The sequence below is a fragment of the Phocoena sinus genome, chromosome 9 (genome assembly GCF_008692025.1).
Source record: "Phocoena sinus isolate mPhoSin1 chromosome 9, mPhoSin1.pri, whole genome shotgun sequence".
Taxonomy (NCBI): Eukaryota; Metazoa; Chordata; class Mammalia; order Artiodactyla; family Phocoenidae; genus Phocoena; species Phocoena sinus.
Window position 1 is genome coordinate 96,271,560 of NC_045771.1, and position 12,738 is coordinate 96,284,297.

Here is a 12,738-nt window from a genome sequence, read left to right on the forward strand (position 1 = left end):
CATCGAAAAGCATAATAAGAGGGCATCATGAGAAATCCTGTGGTGATGGATATGTTCTATGTTTTACTATGCTATTGTACTATAGTTTTGCAAGATGTTACTACAGTATTGGGGGAACTGTGTAAAGGGTACATGGATTCTGTCTGTATTATTTCTTACAACAGCACATGAATCTACAATGATCTCAAAATTTAAATTTTTATTTAAAAAAGAATAATAAAAATAAGAACAGAGCAGAAATCAATGACAGTGAAAACAGGAAATCAACAGAGAAAAATCAGTAAAAACAAAATCTGATTCTTTGAAAAGATCAACAAAATCAATCCCTCTAGCCAGGTTAACTAAGAAAAAATGGAGGAGTTCACAAATTAATATCAGAGATGAAAGAGGAGACATTACTACAGAACTCATGGACATAAAGGTAAGCAATGAACACAGTGAACAACTCTATGGCACAAATGTGGTAACCTAAATGAAATAGAGTATTCCTTGAAAGATACAATCTGTCAAAATTCTCACAAGAAGAACAGATAACATGTATAGGCATATGTATATAAAATAAATTGCTTCAAGAATTAATAACCTTCCAAAACAGAAAACACCCACCCCAGATGGGTTTACTGGTGAATTCTATCAAACACTGACAGAAGAAATTATGCTAATTCTCTACAATCTTTCAGAGGATAGAAGCAGATGGAACAATTCCTAACTCATTATATGAGGCCACCTTTATCCTAATACCAAACAAAGACAAAGACATTATAAGGAAAACTGCAAACCAATATTTCTCATGAACACAAATGCAAATATCCTCGAAAAAATTAGCAAATTGAGTCCAACAACATCTAAAAAGAATTACACACAATGACCAAGTGGGATTTATCCCAGGTGTGCAAGGCTTGTTCACCATTCAAAAATCAATTAATATAATCTATCAATACACTAAAAAAGAAAAATCACATGGTTATATCAATAAGTGCAGAAAAAGCATTTAACAAAATCTAACACCCATTTATGATAAAAACTCTCAGTAAACTAGGAACAGAGGGAAGCTTTCTCAACTTGATAAAGAATAGCCAAAAACTCCCACAGCAAACATCATAGTTAATAATGAGAAACTCAAAATGTTCCCACTAAGATCAGGAACAAGCCAAGGATATATCCTCTTCTTTTCAATGTCATACTGGAAGTCCTAGTTCATGCAATAAAATAAGAAAAGGTAATAAAAGGTATACAGACTGGGAAGGAAGAAATAAAACTGTCCTGTTTCTCAGATGACATGATCATCTATGTAGAATATTTGAAAGGATTAGCAAAAAAAAAAAAAAAATCTCCTGGAAATAATAAATGATTATAGCAAGACATCAGGATACACTTCAATATACAAAAGTCATTCACTTTCTTATATATCATCAATGAACAAGTAGAATTTGAAATTAAAAACAATACCATTTACATTAGCACCCACCAAAGTTAAATACTCAGGTATAAATCTAACAAAATATGCATAAGATCTATATGAGGAAAACTACAAAACTGACAAATGAAATCAAAGATCTAAATAAATGGAGGGATGTTCCATATTTATAGATAGGAAGACTCAATATTGTCAAGGTATCAGTTTATCTCAACTTGATCTATAGATTTAATGCAATCTCATTCAAAATCCCAGCAAGTTATTTTGCATATATCAACAATCAATTCTAAAGTTTATATAGAGAGGCAAAAGATCTAGAATAGACAACAAAATATTAAAGAAGAATAAAGTTGGAGGACTGAAACTACCTGACTTCAACACTTATTATAAACCTACAGTAGGGCTTTCCTGGTGGCGCAGTGGTTGAGAGTTTGCCTGCTGATGCAGGGGACACAGGTTCGTGACCCGGGTCAGGAAGATCCCACATGCCGCGGAGTGGCTCGGCCCATGAGCCATGGCTGCGGAGCCTGCGCGTCTGGAGCCTGTGCTCCGCAACGGGAGAGGCCACAACAGTGAGAGGCCCACGTACAGCAAAAAAAAAAAAAAAGCTACAGTGATCAAAACAGTGTAGTATTCACAAAGCAAAAACCTAGACTAGATACACAAATGATAAAGAGAAAGGAATCTAAGCACACTACTACAGAAAATTAACCAATCACAAAGGAAGAGAGCAAAGAAAGAAGAAAGGAAAAAGGAATTACAGTCAGAAAAATTAACAAAATGGAAATAGTTAAGTCCATACCTAATAATAATTACTTTAAATATAAATGTACTAAATTCTCCAATTAAAATATATACAGTGGCTGAATGGATAAAAGCAAACAAACAGAAAATCAAGACCAAACTATTTGCTGTCTACAGGAGACACAGTTCAGCTTTAAGTACACACAGATTGAAAGTAAACACATGGAAAAATATATTCCATGCCAATGGAAATGAAAGAAAGCAAGGGTAGCTATACTCATAAAAGACAAAATAAACTTTAAGCCAAAGACTGTAAAAAGATACAAAGAAAATCATTATATAATGATAATTATATCAAGAGGATATGACATTTGCAAATATTTATGCACCCAACATAGGGTCACCTAAACATACAAGGCAAATATTAATGGACCTGAGGGAGAACCAATCACACTCTTTGGTATTTGCCAAAAAGAGTTGAAAATTTATGTCCATACAAAAACCCACACATGGATGTTTATAGCAGCTCAGTTCATAATTGCCAAAAGTGGTAAGCAATGAAGAAGGCCTTCTCTAGATGAATGGATAAACTGTGGTATATCCAGACAATGGAATGTTTTTCAGCACTGAAAAGGAACCCGCTATCAACTCATGAAAAGACAGGGAGGAACCTTATATGCCTAATACTATGTGAAAGGAGCCAGTCTGAAAATCCTGGATGATTCCAATTATATAACATTCTGGAAAAGGCAAAGCTATGTAAGCAGTAAAAAGATCAACGGTTGCCAAGAGTTTGGGGGAGGTTGGAAGGAGGAATGAATAGGTGAGGCACAGAGGATTTTTAGGGCACTGAAAACACTCTTTGATACCATAATGATGAATACATGTCATGATACATTTGTCCAAACCCATAAAATGTGCAACACCAAGAGTGAACAGTAACATGAACTATGGACTTTGGGCGATTATGACATGTCACTGTAGGTTCATTAATTGTAGCAGATGTACCACACTGGTGGGGGATGATAATGGGGGGGGCTGTGCATATGAAGGTCAGAGAGTATGTTAATCCTTGAACAACACAGGTTTGAACTGCATGGGTCCACTTACATGCAGATTTTTTTCAATAAATAGGAACTGCAGTACTACACGATCTGCAATTGGTTGAAGCCTTGGATGTGGAACTGCCTATACAGAGTGCTGACTATAAAGTTATACGTGGATTTTTGATTGCTTGGGGCTCAGCACCCAAACCCCTGCATTGTTCAAGGGTCAGCCAGCTATGGGAAATCTCTGTACTTTATTGATCTCTGTATCTTTACCCTCTCAATTTTGCTGTGAACCTAAAATTTCTCTAAAAAAACATAAAGTCTTAGTGAAACTGATCAGGACCCAGTGGGGCTCCTGAGCACAAAAGTCTTTCCATATCCCCTGTTTCTTATTTGTATGAAGTAGGCTTCCTTTAGCCTCCATGACCTTCCCTGAGTTCCAAAGGGCAGGTTCAAATACTTGTCAATCAGAGTAGTGAGGAGTTGAGGAGACAAGGGAGGAGCAGTCAAGAAACAAGAGTGCAGCCTTGGGGCAGGGTCCTGGTTCCTCCTCAAGGGATACCTAACACTACCTCAAGGATACCTTTGGAACAGGGTCCTGGTTCCTCCTCAAGGGATACCTAACACTACCTCAAGGATACCTTTGGGGCAGGGTCCTGGTTCCTCCTCAAGGGATACTTAACACTACCTCAAGGATACCTTTGGAACAGGGTCCTGGTTCCTCCTCAAGGGATACCTAACACTACCTCAAGGATACCTTTGGGGCAGGGTCCTGGTTCCTCCTCAAGGGATACCTAACACTACCTCAAGGATACCTTTGGGGCAGGGTCCTGGTTCCTCCTCAAGGGATACCTAACAGTACCTCAAGGATACCTTTGGAACAGGGTCCTGGTTCCTCCTCAAGGGATACCTAACACTACCTCAAGGATACCTTTGGGGCAGGGTCCTGGTTCCTCCTCAAGGGATACTTAACACTACCTCAAGGATACCTTTGGAACAGGGTCCTGGTTCCTCCTCAAGGGATACCTAACACTACCTCAAGGATACCTTTGGAACAGGGTCCTGGTTCCTCCTCAAGGGATACCTAACACTACCTCAAGGATACCTTTGGAACAGGGTCCTGGTTCCTCCTCAAGGGATACCTAACACTACCTCAAGGATACCTTTGGGGCAGGGTCCTGGTTCCTCCTCAAGGGATACCTAACAGTACCTCAAGGATACCTTTGGAACAGGGTCCTGGTTCCTCCTCAAGGGATACTTAACACTACCTCAAGGATACCTTTGGAACAGGGTCCTGGTTCCTCCTCAAGGGATTACCTAACACTACCTCAAGGATACCTTTGGGACAGGGTCCTGGCTCCTCCTCAAGGGATACCTAACACTACCTCATGGATACCTAACACTATCTTTGAGCTCTTCTGCAGAACTAAACCCCCCACCAAATGCAAGATGTTACCTACTTAATGAAGCATTCTTCATTCCAGAGAGAAGGTCACAGAAGCCCATCACAAAACCACCTGAAGCCAGATGACCTCTGGATTGAAGGAATGCAGGCCTTGCAGGCACCCTGATACTTATCAGCAGCCCTGCTCCTTGACTATAATACTCCCCACAAAGCCCCCTGGCTTGGGACACACTGTTTTGAGGGCATTAGCCCGCCTTTGCCTGGAAAAGCAATAAAGTTATTCCTTTCTACTTCATCCAAACTCTGTCTCCGAGATGCAATTTGGTGCTGGCATACAGAGGCCAATTTTCGGTATCATTAGTAAAAAATAAAATAAAATGAAATAAATTATTATAACAAAAAAGAAGTGTAATTGATTTGAGCACATTTAAATATATAATAATTCATGAGTCCAATATGGTACTCACAAAATAGAATCTCCCTCCAAAAATTTCATTTTTGTTATTGAAGGTGACTATTATAGCAATCCCATACTCTGAAAACCATTAATTAGAGAAAAGGAATTAAGGATACCCTGACATTCAAGAAGAAACTATATTTCAGAGCAACCAAATGGCCCCAGCTCATAGGGAAAGCTTTTCGGTACCCTTATAGAAGAATGATACCTAATAAGTGTAAAGGAAATGGTAGAAGTGGGAAAATCACCATTTTGTCACTCTGAACGAAATAACTGATTCAAGGTTATAATGATTAATGCACGCTAAAATCATTAGGTGAAAGGACAATGGGGAACTGAATATTCACACAGTGCAAAAGTATTATTTCATAGTTAATTTACTAGTCCCAAGGGGAAAAACATCACTTTACAATGGAAAGTTCTGGCTGTCACCACTTTATTCAAAGGGACAATACTTAACATTACTAACAGTGGAACAACCAGATATGATATGACCCCTGGTGTAATGCAAATGAAGAATACAGTATCACCTATAAAATATTTAATCCAGCTTTTAGATCTCATTTCCAGTTTACAGGAAATAAAATTTACCACCAGAAACAATTAGATAAATCAAGAATATAGGATATCCTGTAAGACAACAGTCCTGGTATCTTCAAAAGCCAAAGTCATGAAAGAGTGAGATTATGTGTTAAATCAAAATAGAATTATGAAATATTAAAGCCAAAAGTAACGCCTAGTGTTTGACTGGATCCTGGTTAGACAGAACCCCTGACATCAGAAATATGAACTGGGCATTAGGTGATGTTCGGAATTATTGCTAATTTTCTTAGGTGTGCTCATGGAATCATGGTTGTGCAAAAAAATGTTCTTTGTGGAACTGAATACTGAGGGAGGTATAGGTAAAAACATCATGGTGTCTGTAATTTATTTTAAAATATTTCAGCAAAAGAAAAACTTAAATAGGGCAAAATAATAACGCCTGTTTAACTGAGGTGAGGGGTATATGAATGCTCATACTCTATTCTAATTGTTTTTCTGTACATTTGAAAACTGTATTTATTGCTTCTCTCCCATTTTGTCTATTCTTCCTTTTGGGGACAAAAAACCATAATGGCAGTTAGAAATATTTCCTAATACACGAAAGGAAAAGCCAACTCCAGTGGCTTAAATAAATCGGGGTTTTATATTTTCTCTCAGCAAGAAGTCCTGAGGGAAGCTGACGTCAGCACCAGAGTCTGTGACGTTCCCTCGGCCTTCCTCTCATCCTTATAAAATCATTTATTCCGTCACTAAATGGTGATTTCCCCGACTCTACTGTTTCCTTGGCGCATTAGCTAGCATTCCTCCACGGGGCAAGCCTGGCCATTGCCCACGTCAAATCAGGAAAAAGATGGAAGGAAGAGGAGGCAGAACTAACAGACTTGCCCCGGGTCTCACTGGCAAGGATTTCAGGCTAAGAGAGCAAGGATGTGGCTGCTTCCAGCCCCTACAGGACAGGAAGGCAAAGGCAGGGAGAACTTGGACCAGGTGCAGTGTGCTGGCTCCTGCTGTCTGCTGTGACCCTTGTGGACCTCACTATTTCTCCTCCAGGTCTCAGCCTCTCGGATTTCCCATCCTTTTACTTCTTTGCTGCATTCTGGGAAATTTATTAAGAGCTATGTTTCAGTTCAGAATCTTTTCTTTAGTTTTGTCTGATTGACATTTTTGAAGTTTTTTTCTGAACTTCTCATTTTAGTGAGGCTTTTTCTATTACTAGAACTCCCGATTGCCTGTATTCTCTCCTTATGGTTTCTATACTTTATTTTACCTTCTTAAAACATTTTTTATTTATATGGAGACGGATTTCTGATTCCACGATGCCAGGTCGGGGGAGGTCTTCCCCACAGTGCACTCCTGGCCCTTCTCGCCTTCTGGGGACACAGAGTCATTTATTGGACCACCTGGGATGCTCTGCTCAGCTCTGCCCTTTTCCTCTTGGGAACAAGCTTCCCACAAGTGAGGTGTCCTCTGCACCAGACATGCTCTCCCATCACACGCCCAGCACTACTTGTGCCTGGGTGGGTAGCATCTGCCTAATTCTGGGGTTCAGCCCACTTTCTGCAGATATAAACCACATCCTCCATCTTAGCTACACGCAGTGTTTTGTCACAGATGGTATTTTAGCCTCTATCTGCCTCTTTGACTCATTCCTTTTTTTTTTTTTAATAATATACGTGGGGAACACGTCAAACCCTCCATATTTACTTTATATTATTTATCAGATTATTTTACTATGATCTTAAGTTGTTGAGGAACTTTGTGTTGCTGACTCACTGGCGGTGGAAGATTTCCTCACATGATTTCACAATGTCTCACTGAAAGCCCATCCAAGCAAAGCTTCATTTCCATTGGACTCTGTGAAGCTTGGGAAACTGAAGTGTCCCACAAGTCACGAACGATGCCATGAGTGTTTCTGTGAGGTATCTGAACGATAGTACTTACCTGGGACCCATTTTTATACTAATTTCACACGCCTGGGCCTTCCCCATGACGCTCCTAGCAGAGCACAGTCTGGACTTGACATCCCTCAGGCTCCTTTTCTTCCACTCAGAGCCACTGGAGTCACATTTCCTTGCTGTCACCCTGGGCAGTGTTTACAAGATCCTTTTTCTCAGGGACTCCAGCCTTTCCAAGATTCCGGTTTCATGCAGGGAGGAGTCTTGGGGTTACCTATTTACCTCAAAGTAAGCCTCCTGCCTCCAATTTTATTGCAGCATGGAGATTAATCCCCAAGTCCCTAATATTTAAGTTGGGGGGATCGTCTCTGTCTTTTATCCTCTGGCAAACAAGATTCCCACAAGGTGAGGTGTTCTTTGCCTGGGATTTCATTTTTAGGATATCTTGTTTTAGTATCAGAATCATGCTTATATTCCACAAAATGAATTTGAAAACATTCCCAATACAGTAATGATGTGAGACAACCAGCTCGCAATTACACAAATTAAGATACAGCTCCCGGGCTGCACACCTTCACAGGACCCTGTCCTCAAGCAGGAGCAGCCCAAGTTCTCATTTGGGGGTAGGGGAGGACGAGTAAATGGAACATCACATCTTACCATGCTAAATATTTCCACCCCACTTAGGTGTACTGTTTTTTTTTAATTGAGGTGAAATCCACAAAACATAAAATTAAATGACTTAAAGCGAAAAATTCAGTGGCTTTAGAACCTTTGTAATGTTGTGTGACTACCATCTCTATCATATAGCTCCAAAACATTTTCATCACCCCAAGTTGTTTAGGGCAGAATTGGCATGATACTTATGTGTCAGATTCAGTTTGCCCACATTATTTTTTAGAGCAAGGAGATTATTTGATATTTAAACGTAAGCAAAAACTTACCTAAAGAAGTTAATTGGACCTGGACATTTTTTGGAGGTCGTTAATTAACTACCTGAACAATCTTCTCAAGGGTTAAATAGGTTTTCTAGTTCTTCCTCAATTTTAACTCATATTTCCTAAGAATATCATCTGTTTCACTGAGATGTCTAAACTTATCAAAATAGTATCTAGCTATTGTATATTTCCCTATAATTAATTAGGGAAATTATAGCTTCTCCAAAGCTGTTTTATATCTTTCTTGGTCTTACAGCTCTCTTATGTTGTACTTTCTGGTTTTTATGCTTCCCTTGAGAATTCTTTTGACTTGTCTTCTCTTATATAGACCACATGTATTCTCCACCCTTGTCCCTCATTTGGAAGTGATTCAGCTTGGTTTCACTTTTAGTATCAGTAATATTTCCTGTTTGATACCTGCAACTATATTGCTCTATGGCAAACTGTGTTTGACATGACAGGAACTTGATAAATGTTTATTAAATGAATGAGTATCACATCAATTCTGCCTTGAACACACCCAGCATATACTACATTCCACCATATTGTACTAGCTATCATTATAATCCTATCTTTCCTTCCATTAATTCTTCCTCCACACTACAGGTCTTTGTTTTACTAAGAGATTTGATCATGACCCATCCTTTTTTAAAAATGGCCAATGGCTCTCTAATGCCAAACTCTTCAGAGAACTTTGCCTGCTTTTCTACTTCACTTCCAGTTTTATAAACTGTCCACATGAGCCCTGTCTCTGAACAGGCCCTCATAGTCACACTTCTGTACCTTTCCAATCCACTCCCTGTACACTTCCTGTTGAGTCTCACATCCAACCCCTCAGAGATCACTGCCTCTCTGACTTCCTGTCCCCATAGCACGAATTACTCCCTTACTCTGTTCCCAGTCTTTTAAACATAACTCTTTTAGAAAATTTAGTAAATTAATTATACTTCAATTGTTTCCTTCCATTTCAGACGACGAATCCCTTAAACCAAAGAGCAATTATTCATCTTTTATACCAGTAACTGTTATAATGCTTGGTACATAATAGTACCAAGTAATTAGTACTTTAATAGGTGCTTGAAAAGGCCTAAGCCCAATTTCTAACACTTGACAATTTCTGCTCCAGTGAAAGTTAAATCTACCTCTCCACACTAACTTGGAGCCCCAATCACAGCCTTTTCCCCTAGGAAACATGTTGAGTTAGTAATAGAATCTCTCCCAGGAGAAACGTCCCCCCCCATACACTTCATTTTGCATTTCATTTCATGGGCCCCGACAATCAAGTTCCACCTTCTCAACATTGTGGCTGGCAACTGAAGTTTCCCTACTCACAGAAGAGGGGCTGGCTCAGTGGAAAGGCCAGGCTGTGAGAACACAAAATCACGTTCTAATAATGGCTCCTACACTTAGCACAAGTTAATACTTCAGCTTTAAGACTCAATTCCCAATTTTTTAAATGTGAATACGTACCTATTTTGCTAATTTGTCCTCACTGCACATTCATGAAACACCTAGCACAATACGGACATAAAAATTACTTTTTAATTACAACTGTGTCATGAAACAGGCATGGAATCTCCCTGCCACTGTTTCATGAGAGAGACGTAATAATGCAGCTGTCCCTTCCCACTTGCAAAAGGAATGGGAAAAGTAGTATTCATAATCCAAATACTGCTAATGTGGGGGCCATTTATATTTAAAAGTAAAACCTATTATTTTATATAATTCTTTTTCAATATATTCAAACAAATATTTAACCTTAAACACCTTAGGTTTGTAGTAGTGTGACTGCTGTCTACCTTATCACGATGGTGTATCAAGAGATTCATGGGACTCCCATGATCAGAATTCCCTTTATTTCCTTCTATATTAATGTCCTCTTTGTAAACGTAACCACCAGACTGCACCTGACAGATAGCAATCAAATAAGTGTCTTTTCAGTAACAGCCATAACTTTGGAATCTAAAATTCATTGAAAACTACTACCTCCCAGCCTCAACCCATATCGATTGCTAAATCAATACAATGAAAAACAAGCTTCAGAGGTTTCTCCAGATATTTAATGCAAGATGCCACGCAGCCACAGTCCAAGAGATGCGGTTACCATTAGAGGAGTGGTAGCCCTACTGAATGAAACAAAATACTGTGATACAGCTACAAGCCTTATATAGATGTATTTCTGTTCTAATTATAATGTAGCCAGTTTGATAAATAAGGTTGCCTCATGTGCTTTTTTCCTACTTTAGGTTATATACCTTATAGATGAGTTAGACAGTCAACTTGACTGGTTTAAGAGCTCTAAAGAGTATTAAAGAGCATTATTTTTACTATAGACCATTTTTTTTTTCCAATTAAGAATGGGAAGACACAGCCTTTGGTATAAATAACTTATTCCCATGACAGTATTTAAAGGATATCATCAGTGTTGGTTGTCAGTTGTGCAGTCTTTTGGTAAGGGGGTAGCTAGGGCCTCTTTGCTCTCAGTGAGTGCTCTGGGCTGATGAATAAACACACTGAACTTAACACCCTGGTTGTTGGCAGCTCTGACAAAACCACTATTGGCAGTCATTGTGATGGCTTTTAGGGTGTCTCCTGTCCCAAAAATCGTTAATGAGCGGCTGTTGATTTTTGAACTGGACACTAGTTTCAAGGCACGCTCAGAAGGCTGGTCTGGGACCACGTTAATTCGCTTAATTAGCATAGCAGCCCGCTCTCTCTCCCCGGGTCCTCCTAAGGTATCTAGGATAGACTGAAAGTCCTTGACGGCAGATTCGCAGGCAAACAACTCCTTGTCCTTCATAAATGCCTCCAGCTGTGGTAGAACCTGCTCTTTCCTCTCTTGCTCTGCTTGTTCGGTGAGCACTTTTTCTCTGAAGATAAAGCGGCAGCCTCCGTAGCTGAGGGCGGATACATATGTGATTAAAGTAGTAATGTCCAGGTTGGCTCTTGTGCACACGTCAACCTTGATCTCCGTTGGAAACGCGACACTGGCTAGGATGTTTTCTCGGTCTACTCTGGTCACCCGCAAAAGTTCGGGGCCATCATCGTCTGATTCGCTCTCGCTGGCCTGGAGCTCTTCACGGGGCTCTAACAGAGAGTTCACGGCTACTATGTCTCCCCTCACAGATACACCCATTTCTTTCAGCTTCTCAGCCATGGGGCTGGAGACACTGTTGTAAAATGCGAAGACGATGTGAGGGTTGCTGTACTGCACCGGCTGCTGGTGACTGGCCTGGAGGAAGTCTTCAGCCTGCTCAACGATGCTTTTGTCGCCATACTGGCCCCGGCCCAGCCAAATGTTATGCAGAGCTTCAGCCTTCCGGCCAATGGCTTTCACCCAAGTATGACCACCATTGGCAACGACATCCACCACAAGGGTCTGCTTTTCACCCAAGGTGTCTGTGTAACCAAATACATGGAGAACGCTGACCACATCTTCCAGGTTTTCTGCCGATTCCACGATGGCTCTTAGGTGTGTCAGGTTAGTGCTCTGTAAATGGGACTCCTTAATGGCTACTTTCCCAGCTTCTACCTTCTGTAGGAATTTTAATTCTGCCTTCAGTTTGCTGCACAGCTTGGCACTACCTTCGATGCCACCTTTTCTTGACCTGGAGAGTGACTCTGCTCTCTTCATCAGTTCCTTGGCTATGACGATCCGTTCACAAAGCATGGAGTGTGCAGACATGCTGACAGCATTATGTCTTTCCTATGAAAAGAAACAAATCAACCGCAAGCAATTCTTCACTCAGGATTCTAAGACTTCATTCGGACCACAAAGATTATGGAGGCCGGGTCTATGAACCTGGGATTCTGTGTGTCTGATTCTGGAGTGACTCCCTCCTCTGAGAGCTAAGGAAAGGATGATAGCTAGACTTCTGAACTGCTCCTTACGTCCGCTGGGTTCTAACACTCTTTGCGCCTTCATTTCTTCAGCTTGAAGGTCATGGGATCCACAGTATATCCCGGGTTAGGATAAAACGCAGGGGGCTGGCAACCTGCTACATAAGGAATTCCCTTATAAGCAGCCTTACTGTTCAGTTGTCGAGAAATTTTAATGGAAGGGTCAAGATAAAAATGATTAAAATAAAAGCATCCACACAGACTAGCTGGTGAACAAACTGTCCAAAACAGGAGACTCTCTCCTCAATTGACCACGCTAACCTTCCATTAGTGGGTCTCCTTCAACCTGCTGCCTCGTGATTTCCCAGGGGCACACGGTACACACGCCCAGGAATCCAGACCGCCTCGTACCTGCATGTGACGTCAACCCAGCCCATTTCTAAAGACCGA

The 12,738-nt window shown here is 40.4% G+C and overlaps 1 protein-coding gene across 3 annotated transcripts in view; it reads right to left on the reverse strand.

Moving 5' to 3' along the window:
• Positions 1–12,738, reverse strand: part of C9H7orf25 (chromosome 9 C7orf25 homolog) — a 199,680-nt gene that overhangs the window by 186,434 nt on the left and 508 nt on the right. The window contains exon 2 of one of the 3 annotated variants that reach the window (XM_032642872.1): positions 10,491–12,154. The exons of the other annotated variants lie outside the window; for them this stretch is intronic. Coding sequence (XP_032498763.1) covers positions 10,868–12,154 — 1,287 coding nt within the window. The 3' untranslated portion in view covers positions 10,491–10,867. Of the gene's footprint in view, positions 1–10,490; positions 12,155–12,738 lie in introns of those variants that run through there. 3 annotated transcript variants of the gene reach the window in all.